Source organism: Vanacampus margaritifer, chromosome 1 (genome assembly GCF_051991255.1).
Source record: "Vanacampus margaritifer isolate UIUO_Vmar chromosome 1, RoL_Vmar_1.0, whole genome shotgun sequence".
NCBI lineage: Eukaryota > Metazoa > Chordata > Actinopteri > Syngnathiformes > Syngnathidae > Vanacampus > Vanacampus margaritifer.
The window spans coordinates 9191941-9212239 of record NC_135432.1 but is presented as its reverse complement, the minus strand read 5'-3'; the positions used below and the strand labels follow the sequence as shown (position 1 = coordinate 9212239).

At 38.5% G+C, this 20299-nt stretch overlaps 4 protein-coding genes across 4 annotated transcripts in view; 1 reads left to right on the top strand and 3 right to left on the bottom strand.

Annotated features, from left to right (window-relative positions):
- The window catches only part of LOC144054645 (uncharacterized), a 4998-nt gene extending 2354 nt beyond the window's left edge, over positions 1-2644 (bottom strand). Inside the window, exons 1-2 of the mRNA XM_077569824.1 lie at positions 2178-2644; positions 1-1383 (exon numbers count right to left, since the gene is read on the bottom strand). The exon at positions 1-1383 is cut by the window's left edge and continues 2354 nt beyond it. Of these exons, the coding sequence (XP_077425950.1) occupies positions 1-1383; positions 2178-2301 (1507 nt within the window). The 5' untranslated portion in view covers positions 2302-2644. The remainder of the gene's footprint in view (positions 1384-2177) is intronic.
- On the top strand, positions 2476-6380 carry LOC144060295 (glutamine--tRNA ligase-like). The gene is made up of 10 exons (XM_077579689.1): positions 2476-2526; positions 3331-3391; positions 3485-3592; positions 4296-4354; positions 4427-4513; positions 4598-4697; positions 5574-5652; positions 5737-5976; positions 6062-6154; positions 6239-6380. The coding sequence occupies exons 1-10, from the start codon at positions 2476-2478 to the stop codon at positions 6378-6380; spliced, it is 1020 nt and encodes a 339-aa protein (XP_077435815.1).
- Positions 6381-8322: 1942 nt separating this feature from the next.
- Positions 8323-11635, bottom strand: LOC144054642 (uncharacterized). Its single transcript, XM_077569812.1, has 2 exons — positions 11159-11635; positions 8323-10359 (listed from the first exon to the last, which is right to left on the bottom strand). Exons 1-2 carry the CDS (start codon positions 11280-11282, stop codon positions 8585-8587), a joined length of 1899 nt encoding a protein of 632 aa, XP_077425938.1. The 5' UTR covers positions 11283-11635; the 3' UTR covers positions 8323-8584.
- A 2545-nt stretch (positions 11636-14180) lies between these two features.
- Positions 14181-18430, bottom strand: LOC144054653 (uncharacterized). The gene is made up of 2 exons (XM_077569838.1): positions 17642-18430; positions 14181-16840 (listed from the first exon to the last, which is right to left on the bottom strand). The coding sequence occupies exons 1-2, from the start codon at positions 17763-17765 to the stop codon at positions 15396-15398; spliced, it is 1569 nt and encodes a 522-aa protein (XP_077425964.1). The 5' UTR covers positions 17766-18430; the 3' UTR covers positions 14181-15395.
- Between the last annotated feature and the right edge of the window lie 1869 nt (positions 18431-20299).

Genomic DNA, 20299 nt, shown 5'->3' with positions numbered 1-20299 from the left:
GAACAAATTTTTTACCACAAACTGAGCAGGCAAAAGGCTTCTCTCCAGTGTGGGTTGTCGTGTGGTCTTTTAAGCTTCCCTTCTGAGCAAAAGTTTGACCACAAACTGAGCAGGCAAAAGGCTTCTTTCCAGTGTGGGTTCTTGTGTGTTTATTTAAGCTTACCCTGTGAGCAAAATTTCGACCACAAATTGAGCAGGCAAAAGGCTTCTCTCCAGTGTGGATTTTCGTGTGGTCTTTTAAGCTTCCCTTCTGAGCAAAAGTTTGACCACAAACTGAGCAGGCAAAAGGCTTCTCTCCAGTGTGGGTTCTCGTGTGTCTTTTTAAGCTTGCATTCTCAGCAAAAATTTGACCACAAATTGAGCAGGCAAAAGGCTTCTCTCCAGTGTGGGTTCTTGTGTGTTTATTTAAGCTTACCTTGTGAGCAAAATTTCGACCACAAATTGAGCAGGCAAAAGGCTTCTCTCCAGTGTGGATTCTTGTGTGTATTTTTAAGTGTCCCCTTTGAGCAAAATTTCGACCACAAATTGAGCAGGCAAAAGGCTTCTCTCCAGTGTGGGTTCTTGTGTGTATTTTTAAGCTTTCCTTGTGAGCAAGTATTTGACCACAAACTGAACAGGCAAAAGGCTTCTCTCCAGTGTGGATTCTTGTGTGTATTTTTAAGTGTCCCTTCTGAGCAAAAGTTTGACCACAAACTGAGCAGGCAAAAGGCTTATCTCCAGTGTGGGTTCTCATGTGGCGTGCTAAGTTTCCCTTCTGAGCAAATAATTGACCACAAACTGAGCAGGCAAAAGGCTTCTCTCCAGTGTGGGTTCTCGTGTGTATTTTTAAAAATCCCTTTTGAGCAAAATTTTGACCACAAACTGAACATGCAAAAGGTTTGTCACCAGTGTGGCTGACCATATGTCTTCTCAATAGAGACTGGCAGCCAAAAGTTTTACCACACTGACAGCATTTGCACCATGTGCTGGCAGTGTGACATGTCACATCACCGTCAGACTGTTCATAGTCATCGGTTTGAGGAGAGTGTAACGTGTCTTCACCATCTGATATTGGAGCTAACATGCTGTCTGCTTGTGATCCTCCACGGTGGTCCTCGTCATCTTCTGTTGTTTGTTGTCTTGAGTTGCTGCTTGGAGACTCCGCCCCTTTGTTCTCTTCATATTGACATTCATCTTCACTCTTCAAATGGACACCAGTCACGGGCAACTCGGTGAAATGCTCCTCCTCTCTAATGTATGGCGGCAGCCGCTCCTCTTTTTTTATGTTGGGAGGCTCTGGCTGCTCCTCTTCTTTAACTTGAAGAGGCTCCAAGTCCTCCTCCTCTTTCACACCAGGGAACTCTGGCTCCTGCCGCTCAGGACAAAGGTATTTTTCACTGACGTCTGCGGGGCACAAGTTACACATGGTTTGGTAAAGACCGTTTATTGTGAAGTTATGTGTTTTATAATTAAGATTATCACATGGGCCACCTGAGTGAAAGAGTAACAAAGCTGGCAAATGTTACGTATTTTGTTCCAGAAATCACGCAACGTTACTCTGTAACGCTGATTGTTCCGCACATAAATATAGAAAATATTTCAAGTTGTGAAATCTGACATTCATTGACAAAAAGCTAACAAATGCATGCATCTGCAAGAGCTGTACAACATCCTCGAGGAGTTGACGAACATTATTCAAACTCTAGGGGGCAGCAAAGAAGAACAAATAAAGCCAGGGGAGAGAAATCAATTTAGGGTTAGTGTATGTCAAACCTAAATGGGTATTTTTAATCATTGTAATGGGCTTAGTGTCAATGTGCCATTAGCATAAATATGTGGCTATATGTAATATATCAGCGAATTCTATGCTAAGAAAAAAAAAAGTTTTTTGATTTTTACTTGGTTACAATCAATGGTCCAACTAGTCACTTCTGTTTACAATATCAAATTATCTACTAGGCTTCCATCCTCCATTCTAGTTGTTAGTATGTCAACGAATCAAAAATAAAGAATACACCTGCTTATTTATATAATTCTTATAACATTTACCATCAAAAATAGGAGCACCTATTCTTATCTGAGACATGTACCAAAGCGACTTGAGAAAAACTGTAAACGTAAGGTAAAAAGTGCCCGGATGAAGGATCCTTTCAAAATAGACATATTGTTGAAAAGTATTGATTAAATAAGTGACAAACCTGCTCTGTTCAACACAACTCGAGGCTGCTTGCCAAAAGCGTCCATCAGTTGACGTAGTAGCTCATTCTCTTCTTGTGCGCCACAAAGCTCCTCTTTGTACTTGACTTTCGTTATTGCCAACATTTTCACACGATATTCACGACACTTTTCGGTCACATTTGACGTCTGTTGAGCCAATATGTCGATAACAAACGCGTCTCCTTTTTTCGGCGGCAAGCTAAGCTAAAATAAGCTAAGCTAAACAAGGCCGAAAGATTTTGACAAAAACTGTGTGATACGAATGTAACCAGACACAAAATGGAGCAGTTTGGCTTCAATAGAGTAGTGACGGACGCACAGTGTCGATGTGTAAGTTCGTATAGTACGAATTCAGGATGAATTATTACGAATTATAGTGAACCGCGTGTGGCTATGTAAAATCAGCCTGGAATGGAGTATTGGTCACGTGAAATCTATTCTACGGCAACACCAGTTGAACAAATCTCGTGTCACGGGGTGGGGCATAACTTATATAAACGTTTGAGCCTATGTTCATTTGGAGAATACATTTTTAAAAAATCTTTGCATTTGGACGAGTAAGAAACATGTTTAGTTACATCCATAAAATATTGAGGGGTTTACCAGCAATATAACGTTATTTCAGTATTAATTGTTACTAAACACTAAACAGACTGAAAGCCAGATCATTTGTGAATTTACGTCTACACGCACCAATGATGTGTGATGGTGACGACCCTGAATTTTGAACTAGTGAACACTATCTTTAGTAAATGACTCGGCCTTTGCTTCTTAAAGTCCTGCATCTTTTAGGCCCCAAGACGGAGGCTGACTTGAGAAAAAAATCGAAGGTAACTCGGAAATTTGTAATTTCCTGATTTTTTTTCTCAACAAGCAAGTAATCTGTTAGTGTGGATCAAAGCATTGTAATAAATGTAATTTTTGGAAGTGTGCTGACAACTAAGATTTTATTTTTTATTTTTACCATTTTGGCTAAGTTAGACTGACTTGTTCTAACACTTTCCAGTATTTAAGTGAAATAAATAAATAAAGACCTCCTTCCTGATCTTCAAATATTGATATCTCATAATTGCTAAAATAAAGCCAATATTAACATTTCAATACATCTTTTTTTTCTCTCCTCTTAATGCGCAGCCCCAGAAAAATAAAGTTGAGAATGAGGTGAAGACGAAAAAAGAGGTGGTGACACTTAATGGTAAGGTGCAGGATTGGACAAGAGTGATTGTCCAACTTCTGTTAGGTTTGTTGTATTGTTTGTGTATTTTTATTTATCATATGTGTTGTTTAGTTGAGGTCACCGGTGTGGAGGGCAAATCACTAATGGAGCAGCTGAGGGGAGAAGCTCTGAAATTCCACAAATCAGGAGATAAAGGAAACAAGCACAAAATGAAATACTGTGCAAAGAATTTCCTGCATACTAAGCATCAATACTTAATCAATATGCAGGTGAGAATTATACAACTGAGGGCTATGTGGTGAAGGAATATTCTGATTACTATATTAAGTGTAATCTTTGCGTGCCCAAATAATTGTATTCAGAATCTGATGAAGAAGTTTTCCTTGCAAGGATTTATTTAGAAGCTTCTAAAGACACAGTCAGGACACCCACATCTGAATGCCATGTGGAGCCCCCAAGTGTGTGGCAATCTACAGAACATTGACTCATTTATACTCAAAAGATAAAAGGTTCCTCTTCCCCTCCTAAGTTGATTAAAGGACAGACATGTCGACTCCTAGTGAACAAATGTGTGATGTTATTAGTAAGCAGACGTTTACATACAGACATGTTGATTCCAGGTTAAACAAAGGTGTAATGTTATTAGTAAAGACATTTACATACAGTTCCCCTTCTTGACTGGGGGAACAAATGCAATCAGGATCTGACCCCAGACTTTTAGTCTCTAATGACAAAAGGCTCTGATAACATCATGCACATTCCTATCTTCAATAGCTTTGAGGGTGAGAGGATAAAATAAAGTTCACAAAATCATTATTCCACTGTATTCTTTTAAACACTCATGATTATATCACATCTATATGCTTTATAAGTAAATTCAAAAACAGTAAAATTATAAATTGAAAATATTAAATGTCTTCAGTGGTTACCCCAAACACAATGGACTTGCTCAAAATGCACCTGGAGCTATTTGGTGGACAGGTGAGATCACACGTAGACGAGAAGTAAAACAAAAATAATGAGCACATTTGACTGATGTCCTCACTCTTGTAGATTCGTACCCGTTTTCCTCCTGAGCCCAATGGTATCCTTCACATTGGGCACGCTAAAGCCATTAACTTTAATTTTGGTTATGCAAAGGTACGTCCTTTCTTCCATTTTCATCTCTTCTCAAGGCAGCTACGAAACAATGGCGCTTCCATTTACACTTATACTCTTTCCCAGGCAAACAACGGAATTTGTTTCTTGAGATATGATGACACAAATCCAGAGGAGGAGGACGAAAAATACTTCACTGCCATCAAGGACATGGTAGAGTGGCACGGTGAGTTGATGATTTTTCTCCATGCAGAAAATTGGTAACGTAACTCATTCAAACCCAAAAATGTCTAAATACGTTTTTACTACTTTGTGCTTCACTCCCCAAAAACGTGTTCACACGTTGTTGTTGTTGTTGTTTGCAAGCACATACAGAAGGTTTTGATAAAGCTCCTCACATGAAGTGGTGGCTTAAAGCAATCATAGTTATTACAAAAAACGGCCAGTAGAGTATAAGAGATCAACCAGGGCCATTTTACAAAAAGCTCTTTCTCCACTGTTTTAAACAGATTTGTGAATAATTAATGATGAAACTTAGCTATATTTTAGTGCTAATTGCTGCAAAACGTTAACAGATAGTAATAATTTTCATAGCTTCCATGTTTTTATAGCAATAGAACACAATATTCTGTGGGCCTTGCAAAATCAGTCCAAATCCAGTCCAGCAGCCGGGAGCAAAGGGGGTTGCTTCAGTGAAAATGGCTGCGAGTGAATGAGTTAATTGAAATTGAATTACAATGTCAATTATTACACTCCACAATTACAACATCAGCATAATTGTAAAAAAAATAAAAATAAAATAAAAAGATTAATACAAATTTTTGAGTTGAGTTGTTTAAATTCATACAGTTGTAACTTTTTTACGTTTTCGAATAAATAATAAATTTGGTTTCAGCCAATAGGAACTTGCATAATTATAGTTTCAAATAATTTTATTTGTTTGTGTACCCCCCCCCCCCCAAAAAAAAAAGATCGTCCTGATCGTGATTTCAATTATTACCAAAATAATCGTGACGAATATTTTCTTCAGAATCGAGCAGCCCTAGCTGATGATTTTTCTCCATGCAGAAAACTGGTAGCTTAAGGTTATGTTCTTGCACAGGCTACACACCGTACGCAGTCACGCACGCATCGGACAACTTCCAGCAACTCTACGATCTTGCACTTGAACTCGTTCGCAGGTGAGTGCTTCAAGTATTCGTGTTTACAATTGCACAATGAGCAGTAGGATAGAAGGTGTTTCATTTTTGATTGTCTTCCCTCAGGGGCCACGCGTATGTGTGCCACCAGAAGGGGGAGGAACTGAAGGGCCACAATACTCCTCCGTCACCATGGAGAGACCGTCCCATTGAAGAATCTCTGGTTTTGTTTGAGAGGATGAAAAAGGGGATGTTCTCTGAGGGCGAGGTCACACTCAGGATGAAGACCGTCATGGAGGATGGGAAAATGGACCCCGTGGCATACCGGATTAAATACACGCCACATCATCGAACCGGAGATGAATGGTAGGTTAATTGTCTCAATAGTTGTCCTTTTCTCCGTTTTGCATTTGAGTACTACTATACCCGATTCCTCAATGTTCTTTTTCAGGTGCATCTATCCCACTTATGACTACACCCACTGTTTGTGTGACTCCATTGAAAACATCACACATTCACTCTGCACCAAAGAGTTCCAGGCCAGGTAGACATTACTTACTTTTTTCTATCATTCACACGGTGGCACACTAAATTCATTTGGTGTGAAATTTTGTGTTTGTGTTGGCAGGCGGTCATCATATTACTGGCTATGTAATGCTCTGGACGTGTACTGCCCTGTTCAGTGGGAATATGGCCGCCTGAACCTCACCTACACCGTGGTGTCTAAGAGGAAGATCATCAAATTGGTGGAGAGTGGAGTGGTCAGGTAAAATGGCAAAATGTCTTTTTTTCTATTTTTACATTTTACATTTCAACATGGTTAATATATGAAATAAAGAATTAAAATGTTAATAATGTCTAACAATATATGAAATAAAGAATTTAAAATGTTAATAATGTCTAACATAACAAATACATTCATGCGCCACACATGGATTAACTTAATGAGAATTAATTTAGCGATTGTAGCCCTATGGAGCTACATTGAACAATGGCCACAAAGATTGTATTACTCTGTTTTGATGAATTTAAATAATATCTATTTCCAAATATGATTTTTTTTTAATTGTATTTGTAGTAAATATAATTACAAGAGTTCAACTTCCTCGTATATTCCCACAAGCAGTAACCGAAAGTTAATTCATTCAAGAGCTGCTTTTACTGCAAAGGTTGTAGTTTGTGGAACACAAGACCTGTGTCGTAAAACATAGCGGCAAACTCGGCCACGGACGCCGCCATGTTGACCACGAGACCGGAAAAAGGAAGAGGAGTTATGGTGGTGGCGGAGAGCGCCCTCTAGTGCAGTGGGGACGGCACTGCCCAAACCTCATTGTATAAGACTATCATGCTACTGAAATACTCTCAAACATACACAAAACTGATTAATTATTTGCAAACACCCACACAACTTAAAGGCAAATCTAAACAAAGAATTACTACCCCCCCCCCCCCCCCGTGCATTTAACCAAACCACAATAACTTCAGTGTTACAACTTACAAAAGTCAGCTAGGTTAACACACAATGAAAAACACCTTGGATGGGCTAACAAAACTAGCATCCGAACTATAACCATTTAAAGAAAGTATATTTGAAGTTGTAGCAACTCATGTGGGACAGAACATATAGCAAAACTCCCAGGCAAATATTCTTTGACCTCTGTGAAAAACAATAAAAATATTATAGCTGCTTTGAGTCTGCTTCTGTGCTTCTATATTACCGTGTTATGCTGCTACCTGGTGGCAATGGCATGCACATGAGAACAAGCAGCACAATGACCATTGTATTATCAGGATGCACAAACTATTCTATTGCTTTGTTTTTGTGTTGTTAATTACAATAAAATTGTATTTAAAATGATTACAATTTCCCCCCAAAATTTTGCCAGAAGGGTTTCAATAAAGTCATATGTTATATTTTATTTCTTTCCGGGAGGAGGGACCTTCATTTTCAACAATGAATTTAGTATAAAAATCAAAATGTGGGGAGCAAAAAAGTCACGATTTTATTAATTTTAAAGAGAAAAACAATTTAAGAGAATAAAGTAATTTTGTGGTAAAAAAAATAAAAATAAAAAAAAACAGCATGGTAACAAATGAAATAATAATAATAATAATAAATAAGCCATCATTTCAAGTGAAAAAAATCAGAACGTTGGACTAAAATTGTAAGTGTAGAGAGGCTTTACAAGTTTGCACATTCTGGATTTATTTCTCCTTTATCTGTGCTCAAAATGCCAATGCAAAGTAGGCATTTTGACGCAAGTCTTGGCAGTGTTATTTATTATTATCAAAAAAAAATGCATTTAGCATGTTTAGATCATGTACAGTGTTGTTGTATGGTATTGGTGTTGGTATGCACTGTAATGGTTTTTAATGGACCGTTGTCTCCCTTCTGTTCCACTTCGTATGTCATTATTTATTAATTTTACATTTAATTTTTTAAGATTATAACGGATGGATATACGTACATACTTTAAAATTATTAAGGGGTTTACCAAAAAAGAGAAAGTTATTTCAGTAATAATGGATGACATATATATATATATATATATATATATTTTTTTTTTAATTATATTTACAGAGTGAGTCATACTAGTGTAAATGTAACAAAAAGGACAAACTATATACAATGTTTTGAGTGTTTTGACACACACAATAATTATAAGAAAGTGTTTACGAATACAAATAGATCACAAAATTACAGATTTAAAATCACTGTCATTGTAATTACCTTTAATATTAAACATGGAAAATGTAATTTAAAAATGATATAAGGCACAATGCATATTAATGGACAATTACCGGTAAACATGCCAGATTATAGCTGTCAGATAGCTTAAATCGGCAGCGTCTTGTCAGGTTGATGTAACATTTTATATACAAAATCAATTTCAAAATAGGGTTAAGTCAGACACATACAACACAGGTACACAGATCATTCGTTCATTCAGCGGTAAACATGATCTTTGCACCATCATTCATCTCTGCTATTCTCACCAGCACACTCGTGCCTCTCAGCTTCAGCCTTACTTGGGAATCTTTGACAACAAACTGAGCAGGCAAAAGGCTTCTCTCCAGTGTGGGTTCTTGTGTGTTTATTTAAGCTCATCTTGTGAGCAAAATTTCGACCACAAATTGAGCAGGCAAAAGGCTTCTCTCCAGTGTGGATTCTTGTGTGTGTATTTAAGTTTCCCTTCTCAGCAAAATTTTTACCACAAATTGAGCAGGCAAAAGGCTTCTCTCCAGTGTGGGTTCTTGTGTGTATATTTAAGTTTGCCTTGCGAGCAAAATTGTGACCACAAACTGAGCAGGCAAAAGGCTTCTCTCCAGTGTGGGTTCTCATGTGCTTTGCTAAGTTTCCCTTCTGAACAAATTTTTTACCACAAACTGAGCAGGCAAAAGGCTTCTCTCCAGTGTGGGTTGTCGTGTGGTCTTTTAAGCTTCCCTTCTGAGCAAAAGTTTGACCACAAACTGAGCAGGCAAAAGGCTTCTTTCCAGTGTGGGTTCTTGTGTGTTTATTTAAGCTTACCCTGTGAGCAAAATTTCGACCACAAATTGAGCAGGCAAAAGGCTTCTCTCCAGTGTGGATTTTCGTGTGGTCTTTTAAGCTTCCCTTCTGAGCAAAAGTTTGACCACAAACTGAGCAGGCAAAAGGCTTCTCTCCAGTGTGGGTTCTCGTGTGTCTTTTTAAGCTTGCATTCTCAGCAAAAATTTGACCACAAATTGAGCAGGCAAAAGGCTTCTCTCCAGTGTGGGTTCTTGTGTGTTTATTTAAGCTTACCTTGTGAGCAAAATTTCGACCACAAATTGAGCAGGCAAAAGGCTTCTCTCCAGTGTGGATTCTTGTGTGTATTTTTAAGTGTCCCCTTTGAGCAAAATTTCGACCACAAATTGAGCAGGCAAAAGGCTTCTCTCCAGTGTGGGTTCTTGTGTGTATTTTTAAGCTTTCCTTGTGAGCAAGTATTTGACCACAAACTGAACAGGCAAAAGGCTTCTCTCCAGTGTGGATTCTTGTGTGTATTTTTAAGTGTCCCTTCTGAGCAAAAGTTTGACCACAAACTGAGCAGGCAAAAGGCTTATCTCCAGTGTGGGTTCTCATGTGGCGTGCTAAGTTTCCCTTCTGAGCAAATAATTGACCACAAACTGAGCAGGCAAAAGGCTTCTCTCCAGTGTGGGTTCTCGTGTGTATTTTTAAAAATCCCTTTTGAGCAAAATTTTGACCACAAACTGAACATGCAAAAGGTTTGTCACCAGTGTGGCTGACCATATGTCTTCTCAATAGAGACTGGCAGCCAAAAGTTTTACCACACTGACAGCATTTGCACCATGTGCTGGCAGTGTGACATGTCACATCACCGTCAGACTGTTCATAGTCATCGGTTTGAGGAGAGTGTAACGTGTCTTCACCATCTGATATTGGAGCTAACATGCTGTCTGCTTGTGATCCTCCACGGTGGTCCTCGTCATCTTCTGTTGTTTGTTGTCTTGAGTTGCTGCTTGGAGACTCCGCCCCTTTGTTCTCTTCATATTGACATTCATCTTCACTCTTCAAATGGACACCAGTCACGGGCAACTCGGTGAAATGCTCCTCCTCTCTAATGTATGGCGGCAGCCGCTCCTCTTTTTTTATGTTGGGAGGCTCTGGCTGCTCCTCTTCTTTAACTTGAAGAGGCTCCAAGTCCTCCTCCTCTTTCACACCAGGGAACTCTGGCTCCTGCCGCTCAGGACAAAGGTATTTTTCACTGACGTCTGCGGGGCACAAGTTACACATGGTTTGGTAAAGACCGTTTATTGTGAAGTTATGTGTTTTATAATTAAGATTATCACATGGGCCACCTGAGTGAAAGAGTAACAAAGCTGGCAAATGTTACGTATTTTGTTCCAGAAATCACGCAACGTTACTCTGTAACGCTGATTGTTCCGCACATAAATATAGAAAATATTTCAAGTTGTGAAATCTGACATTCATTGACAAAAAGCTAACAAATGCATGCATCTGCAAGAGCTGTACAACATCCTCGAGGAGTTGACGAACATTATTCAAACTCTAGGGGGCAGCAAAGAAGAACAAATAAAGCCAGGGGAGAGAAATCAATTTAGCCAACAGTAAGTGTATGTCAAACCTAAATGGGTATTTTTAATCATTGTAATGGGCTTAGTGTCAATGTGCCATTAGCATAAATATGTGGCTATATGTAATATATCAGCGAATTCTATGCTAAGAAAAAAAAAAGTTTTTTGATTTTTACTTAGTTACAATAATGGTCCAACTAGTCACTTCTGTTTACAATATCAAATTATCTACTAGGCTTCCATCCTCCATTCTAGTTGTTAGTATGTCAACGAATCAAAAATAAAAAATACACCTGCTTATTTATATAATTCTTATAACATTTACCATCAAAAATAGGAGCACCTATTCTTATCTGAGACATGTACCAAAGCGACTTGAGAAAAACTGTAAACGTTAAGGTAAAAAGTGCCCGGATGATGGATCCTTTCAAAATAGACATATTGTTGAAAAGTATTGATTAAATAAGTGACAAACCTGCTCTGTTCAACACAACTCGAGGCTGCTTGCCAAAAGCGTCCATCAGTTGACGTAGTAGCTCATTCTCTTCTTGTGCGCCACAAAGCTCCTCTTTGTACTTGACTTTCGTTATTGCCAACATTTTCACACGATATTCACGACACTTTTCGGTCACATTTGACGTCTGTTGAGCCAATATGTCGATAACAAACGCGGCTCCTTTTTTTCGGCGGCAAGCTAAGCTAAGATTAGCTAAGCTAAACAAGGCCGAAAGATTTTGACAAAAACTGTGTGATACGAATGTAACCAGACACAAAATGGAGGAGTTTGGCTTCAATAGAGTAATGACGGACGCACAGTGTTGATGTGTAAGTTCGTATAGTACGAATTCAGAATGAATTATTACGAATTATAGTGAACCGCGTGTGGCTATGTAAAAGCAGCCTGGAATGGAGTATTGGTCACGTGAAATCTATTCTACGGCAACACCAGTTGAACAAATCTCGTGTCACGGGGTGGGGCATAACTTATATAAACGTTTGAGCCTATGTTCATTTGGAGAATACATTTTAAAAAATCTTTGCATTTGGACGAGTAAGAAACATGTTTAGTTACATCCATAAAACTATTGAGGGGTTTACCGGAAATATAAAGTTATTTCAGTATTAATTGTTACTAAACACGAAACAGACTGAAAGCCAGATAATTTGTGAATTTACGTCTACACGCACCAATGATGTGTGATGGTGACGACCTTGAATTTTGAACTAGTGAACACTCCAAAGCAATGGAATTGTTAGATTCTCTTTTTAGTCCAGATTTTATCCAACATGTCAACTGTACCACTCATTCATATGGCAATACATTGGACCTTGTTTTTACAAAAGGTGTCAATGTTGGCCTCTCATATCCTGCAAGTCCCTGTCTCTGACCACTTTTGTGTTTTTTAATCTCATCTTTCGATGCGCTGAGATACGCTGTGGGCCAAACCACCACTGTTTTCGTTATACAGTATAAACAACAACAAACAGTTCCTTTTAGCTCACCCTCCCTCTGTTTGTTAAACTTGACTCCATCTCCACTTTGGGTATTATGTCTTGAAGGATTATATTATAATTTGTAATCTTTTGCGTGTCCAAATAAATCAAAGATGAGATTCTTGTTAAGAGGGTCCTTGCAAGGTTGATTTATTACAGAGATCTCTGGTCACACAATTGAATATCACCAAAGCAGTGTCATCCAAGAATGTGTGTCCTCTTTTGCCCACACAGCCTTTTTATTCAAAACATCAGGAAACGCCTCTGTCATCCCGTGAGGTACAGAATGAGTTTGCATTTTGCCAGTAAACTAGATCGTCCTTGAACTTGGACTTTCACATTTAGACAAAACAGGTTCTCAGTATGCCAGATTGCACTTTCTTCACATTTCGACAAAACTGAATCTTAGTATGCCAGATTGAACTTTCTCAAACAGGCCAAAGAAAGGGAATTTAGACAAAACAAGATAACAGATAGGTTAAGGTCGAGTTATATTGAGTTTAACATTTATTACACCTGCTCTACAAATCTATAACTAAATTCAAAATGGTTAAAATATAAAATAAAGAATTAAAAATGTTCACAATGTTAACAGTCTCCAGACCAGACCCAGTCTGGAGACATAATACGAGAAATAATACAATACATTTCCCGGTTGGCCGACCGGGGGCGCTGTTTATTTCAGACCGCGGGTTCATTTCAAAATCAGCAAGTAAAGTGCTTTAGATATTGTTTGCATTGAATAACTAAATACTTGTCCATGAAGTTCATTGTTCGGTTTCTTCTTTTACCACTACTACTTCGACTACATTTCTATATACAGGTAAATACAATTCTGATGCCTTATCCCCACCTCGTGACAGGAAGCAGCAACAGCTCTGAGGCACTGTTTACACGACGTCTCGCACAGGTACCTTAAGTCATTAAAAAAGACAAGTGAAACACACAGAAGCAGAACGGTGAAATTTGCATTTTAGTGCAACGGTTGTAGTTTGTGGAACACAAGACGTGTGTCGTAAAACATAGCGGCAAACTCGGGCCACGGACGCCGCCATGTTGACCACGAGACCGGACAAAGGAGGAGTAGTTATGGTAGTGGCTGGAGAGCGCCCTCTAGTGCAGCGGGGACGGCACTGCCCAAAACTCTTTGTATCAGACTATCATGCTACTGAAATACTCTCAAACACACACGAAACAGATTAATTATTTGCTAACACCCACACAATTTAACCCCTGGGCTTTATTATAGTTTGATTAAATTCTTGTATTTTTTGCCAAAATCTGGCATTTCCTTTGAAATGTGATAACTTAGTCATTTATGAATATTTTTTTCACTTTCAAATGCTCAAAATGTTCACTGGCATCAGACCTACCTATACATGTATAGTTTAAAAAAATGTTTTTTTTAATGCCCTCTATGGACAATAATTGCAGTATTATGCTAACAGCTAAATTAACTATGCTGTATATATATATATATATGTAAAATAAAGGTCTAATTTGAATATTTCATGACACATTTAGAGGCTTGAATAAGTCCATAAGTCATAACAATAGAATTTTTTTATGCATAACCAGTTTTTCACAATGGCATTTTTCTGAATAGCACAAAACTCTTGTAATTTTGCCAAAATCAGGCATTTCCTTTGAAGTGAGATAACTTAAGTCATTCATGAATATTTTTTCAAGTCATTCATGAATATTTTTTCACTTCCAACCGCTCAAAATGTTCAGTGGCATCAGACCTATCTATACATATATAATTTTTATTTTATTTTTTTAATGCCCCCTATGGACAATAATAGCAGTATCATGGTAATAGCAAGACTAATTATGCTGTATATATATATAAAATAAAATACTAATTTGAATATTTCATATGACATAGAGGCTCAAACAAGTCCATAAGTCATTACAATAGAATTTTTTATGCATGCATTTTGTATTCATTAGCCTTTGGCCCCACCTAGTGGATTTTTGTGTTAACACGCTCAACACACAAATTCCTCTATTTTCATGTTTATGACTCGTCAAAGAAGCGATTGCATCAGTAATCACTGAAAATGCATTATAACACATCAGGTTTACAGCATATCAAAAACTGTGATTTATAATGGGAGTCAATGAGCCAAAATCGGGCATTATTACAACAATTCCGTGTGAATCTCTCCCTCCCGTTTGGTAATAATTATAAATTACAGCATGGCGCCAATTTGAACTTCTACATTTTTAAACAATCCTGGTAAAATGTCAGGTCCCTAGTGTATTTTTTTCAAATGCTTTTTCTTTGATGAAAAACATAAAAAAGCCAGAAAATGGACAAATAACACCCAGGGGTTAAAGGCAAATCTAAAGAAAGAATCACTACCCCCTCATGTATTTAACCAAACCACAATAACTTCAGTGTTACAATTTACAAAAGTCAGCTAGCTTAATAGCTTAACACACAATGAAAAACACCTTGGATGGGCTGACAAAGCTAGCATCCGAACTATAACCATTTAAAGAAAGTATATTTGAAGTTGTAGCAACACATGTGGACAGAACATATAGCAAAATTCCCAGGCAAATATTCTTTGATCTCTGTGAAAAACAATAAAAATATTATAGCTGCTTTGAAACTGCTTCTGTGTTAATAGATTACCGTGTGTTATGCTGCCACCTGGTGGCATGCATATTAGAACAAGCAGCACGAAGACCATTGCATTATCAGAATTCACAAACTATTCTATTGGCACACACAATAATTATAAGAAAGTATTTACTAATACAAGTAGATCACAAAATTATAGATTTAAAATCACTGTCATTGTTATTACCTTTAATATTAAACATGGAAAATGTAATTTAAAAATGATATAAGGCACAATTAATGTACAATTACCGGTAAACATGCCAGATTATAGCTGTCAGATAGCTTAAATCGGCAGCGTCTTGTCAGGTTGATGTAACATTTTATATACAAAATCAATTTCAAAATAGGGTTAAGTCAGACACATACAACACAGGTACACAGATCATTCGTTCATTCAGCGGTAAACATGATCTTTGCACCATCATTCATCTCTGCTATTCTCACCAGCACACTCGTGCCTCTCAGCTTCAGCCTTACTTGGGAATCTTTGACAACAAACTGAGCAGGTAAAAGGCTTCTCTCCAGTGTGGATTCTTGTGTGTTTATTTAAGCTTCCCTTGTGAGCAAAATTTTGACCACAAATTTAGCAGGCAAAAGGCTTCTCTCCAGTGTGGGTTCTCATGTGCCCTGCTAAGGTTCCCTTCTGAACAAATTTTTTACCACAAACTGAGCAGGCAAAAGGCTTCTCTCCGGTGTGAATTCTCATGTGATTTGCTAAGTTTCCCTTCTCAGCAAAATGTTGACCACAAACTGAGCAGGCAAAAGGCTTCTCTCCAGTGTGGATTCTTGTATGTGTATTTAAGTTTCCCTTCTCAGCAAAATTTTGACCACAAATTGAGCAGGCAAAAGGCTTTTCTCCAGTGTGGGTTCTCATGTGCCTTCCTAAGCTTCCCTTCTGAACAAAATTTTGACCACAAACTGAGCAGGCAAAAGGCTTCTCTCCAGTGTGGGTTCTCATGTGCTTTGCTAAGTTTCCCTTCTCAGCAAAATTTTTACCACAAACTGAGCAGGCAAAAGGCTTCTCTCCAGTGTGGGTTCTCATGTGCCCTGCTAAGTATCCCTTCTGAACAAAATTTTGACCACAAACTGAGCAGGCAAAAAGTTTCTCTCCAGTGTGGGTTCTCATGTGCCTTACCAAGTCTCCCTTGTGAGCAAAATTTTGACCACAAACTGAGCAGGCAAAAGGCTTCTCTCCAGTGTGGGTTCTCATGTGCCCTGCTAAGTATCCCTTCTGAACAAAATTTTTACCACAAACTGAGCAGGCAAAAGGCTTCTCTCCAGTGTGGATTCTTGTGTGTTTATTTAAGCTTCCCTTGTGAGCAAAATTTTGACCACAAACTGAGCAGGCAAAAGGCTTCTCTCCAGTGTGCGTTATCATGTGCTGTGCTAAGTGTCCCTTCTCAGCAAAATTTTTACCACAAACTGAGCAGGCAAAAGGCTTCTCTCCAGTGTGGGTTCTCGTGTGTCTTTTTAAGATTCCATTCTCAGCAAAATTTTTACCACAAACTGAACATGCAAAAGGTCTGTCACCAGTGTGGCTGATCATATGTCTTCTCAATAGAGACTGGCAGCCAAAAGTTTTACCACAGTGACAGCATTTCAACCATGTGCTGGCAGCGTGACATGTCACATCACCGTCAGACTGTTCATAGTCATCGGTTTGAGGAGAGTGTAACGTGTCTTCACCATCTGATATTGGAGCTAACATGCTGTCTGCTTGTGATCCTCCACGGTGGTCCTCGTCATCTTCTTTTGTTTGTTGTCTTGAGTTGCTGCTTGGAGACTCCGCCCCTTTGTTCTCTTCATATTGACATTCATCTTCACTCTTCAAATGGACACCAGTCACGGGCAACTCTGTGAAATGCTCCTCCTCTTTAATGTATGGCGGCAGCCGCTCCTCTTTTTTTATGTTGGGAGGCTGTGGCTGCTCCTCTTCTTTAACTTGAAGAGGCTCCAACTCCTCCTCCTCTTTCACACCAGGGAACTCTGGCTCCTGCCGCTCAGGACAAAGGTATTTTTCACTGACGTCTGCGGGACACAAGTTACACATGGTTTGGTAAAGACCGTTTATTGTGACCGTTATGTTTTATATTTAAGATTATCACATGGGCCACCTGAGTGAAAGAGTAACAAAGCTGGCAAATGTTACGTATTTTGTTCCAGAAATCACGCAACGTTACTCTGTAACGCTGATTGTTCCGCACATAAATATAGAAAATATTTCAAGTTGTGAAATCTGGCATTCATTGACAAAAAGTGAACAAATGCATGCATCTGCAAGAGCTGTACAACATCCTCGAGGAGTTGGCGAACTTTTAATTATTCAAACTCTAGGGGGTAGCAAAGAAGAACAAATAAAGCCAGGGGAGAGAAATCAATTTAGCCAACAGTAAGTGTATGTCAAACCTAAATGGGTATTTTTAATCATTGTAATGGGCTTAGTGTCAATGTGCCATTAGCATAAATATGTGGCTATATGTAATATATTAGCTAATTCTATGCTAAGAAAAAAAAGTTTTGGGATTTTTACTTAGTTACAATCAATGGTCCAACTAGTCACTTCTGTTTACAATTTCAAATTATATACTAGGCGTCCATCCTCCATTCTAGTTGTTAGTATGTCAACGAATCAAAAATAAAGAATAAACCTGCTTATTTATATAATTCTTATAACATTTACCATCAAAAATAGGAGCACCTATTCTTATCTGAGACATGTACCAAAGCGACTTGAGAAAAACTGTAAACGTAAGGTAAAAAGTGCCCGGATGAAGGATCCTTTCAAGATAGACATATTGTTGAAAAGTATTGATTAAATAAGTGACAAACCTGCTCTGTTCAACACAACTCGAGGCTGCTTGCCAAAAGCGTCCATCAGTTGACGTAGTAGCTCATTCTCTTCTTGTGCGCCACACAGCTCCTCTTTGTACTTGACTTTCGTTATTGCCAACATTTTCACACGATATTCACGACACTTTTCGGTCACATTTGACGTCTGTTGAGCCAATATGTCGATAACAAACGCGTCTCCTTTTTTCGGCGGCAAGCTAAGCTAAAATAAGCTAAGCTAAACAAGGCCGAAAGATTTTGACAAAAACTGTGTGATACGAATGTAACCAGACACAAAATGGAGGAGTTTGGCTTCAATAGAGTAATGACGGACGCACAGTGTTGATGTGTAAGTTCGTATAGTACGAATTCAGAATGAATTATTACGAATTATAGTGAACCGCGTGTGGCTATGTAAAAGCAGCCTGGAATGGAGTATTGGTCACGTGAAACCAATTCTACGGCAACACCAGTTGAACAAATCTCGTGTCACGGGGTGGGGCATAATTTATATAAACGTTTGAGCCTATGTTCATTTGGAGAATACATTTTAAAAAATCTTTGCATTTGGACGAGTAAGAAACATGTTTAGTTACATCCATAAAATATTGAGGGGTTTACCGGAAATATAAAGTTATTTCAGTATTAATTGTTACTAAACACGAAACAGACTGAAAGCCAGATAATTTGTGAATTTACGTCTACACGCACCAATGATGTGTGATGGTGACGACCCTGAATTTTGAACTAGTGAACACTCCAAAGCAATGGAATTGTTAGATTCTCTTTTTAGTCCAGATTTTATTCAACATGTCAACTGTACCACTCATTCATATGGCAATACATTGGCCCTTGTTTTTACAAAAGGTGTCAATGCTGGCCTCTCATATCCTGCAAGTCCCTGTCTCTGACCACTTTTGTGTTTTTTAATCTCATTTTTCGATGCGCTGAGATACGCTGTGGGCCAAACCACCACTGTTTTCGTTATACAGTATAAACAACAACAAACAGTTCATTTTAGCTCACCCTCCCTCTGTTTGTTAAACTTGACTCCATCTCCACTTTGGGTCGTATGTCTCCAGACCAGACTCAGTATGGAGACATAATACGAGAAATAATAAATACATTTCCCGGTTGGCCGACCGGGGGCGCTGTTTATTTCAGACCGCGGGTTCATTTCAAAATCAGCAATTCAAGTGCTTTTATTATTGTTTGCATTGAATAACTAAATACTTGTCCATGAAGTTCATTGTTCGGTTTCTTCTTTTACCACTACTACTTCGACTACATTTCTATATACAGGTAAATACAATTCTGATGCCTTATCCCCACCTCGTGACAGGAAGCAGCAACAGCTCTGAGGCACTGTTTACACGACGTCTTGCACAGATACCTTAAGTCATTAAAAAAAAAAAAGTGAAACACACAGAAGCAGAACGGTGAAATTAGCATTTTAGTGCAAAGGTTGTAGTTTGTGGAACACAAGACGTGTGTCGTAAAACATAGCGGCAAACTCGGGCCACGGACGCCGCCATGTTGACCACGAGACCGGAAAAAGGAGGAGTATTTATGGTAGTGGCTGGGGACGGCACTGCCCAAACCTCTTTGTATCAGACTATCATGCTACTGAAATACTCTCAAACACACACAAAACGGATTAATTATTTGCAAACACCCACACAATTTAAATGAAAACAACTGACAATAATTTAAATACTTATACTGTATAAGGAAAATAGATTTTCGGGGTATGTACTGTATGTCTTCACCATTTTGGATGAAATTGTATGCAAATTACCCACAAGTATGTCGCTGTGTCTTCCGGGTGAATCATCGTAACGATTGGTTGTCGATCCCGTCAATCAACCTGTCGTAACGACGTCGTGCAGTGAGATCTTGCGTTGGAGAGATTACAGCTCACTTGAAAATTCTAAATTCATACAAACACGTCAGACTAAAGGATTACTCAACAGGAAGTCAAACTCTTGCTCCACGCCTCACTAAGAAATCGACGCTCAAAGGGGGTGTTTTCTGGAGGGCCGTAGGGTTGCGGAGAGTTGGGCGTGGTATGGCTGTGATTGACAGCAGCAACTCACTAAGAAGCCGTTTAAGGAGGCGTGTACGAGAACGAGCCGGTAGCTAGCGGGGGAGAAGACGTCATGCGGAACAAGTGGCGTACTCCGTATCGTCTCGTGTAATGGTGGCACCAACATGGTTTTTGCCCCAAATTCAAGCTTTAAACAAACATGTACTAAAATGTAAAAATAATGACTAGGACATGTAGACAGCATTTGTAGACACCAGTTTATACAGTTTATAAGTACAAAAAAAAAAAAAGTTGATTAAGTGTTGAGTTATACTTTAACTTGTGCTCTTATTTAGAAGAGTCATAATTAGATCAGTTATCATCCAACCTTTGTTAAGCTTATTTTGCAATTGAAAAATGTTATGGTTAAATTAAAATATCAAATAGTATGAATACTGAAATAATGATCTTGTCTCAATTCAGCCACAAATATACTTTCTCAATGTAAAATTTTGCTTTTGAATAATAATGCTGTGAACATACTCCCCCTGCATTCATTTTTTTCAATTTCAAGCTAACAACAAATACTTTGAAAAAAAATGCTCCCAGAGCTTTGCAGATAAACTGCGGTG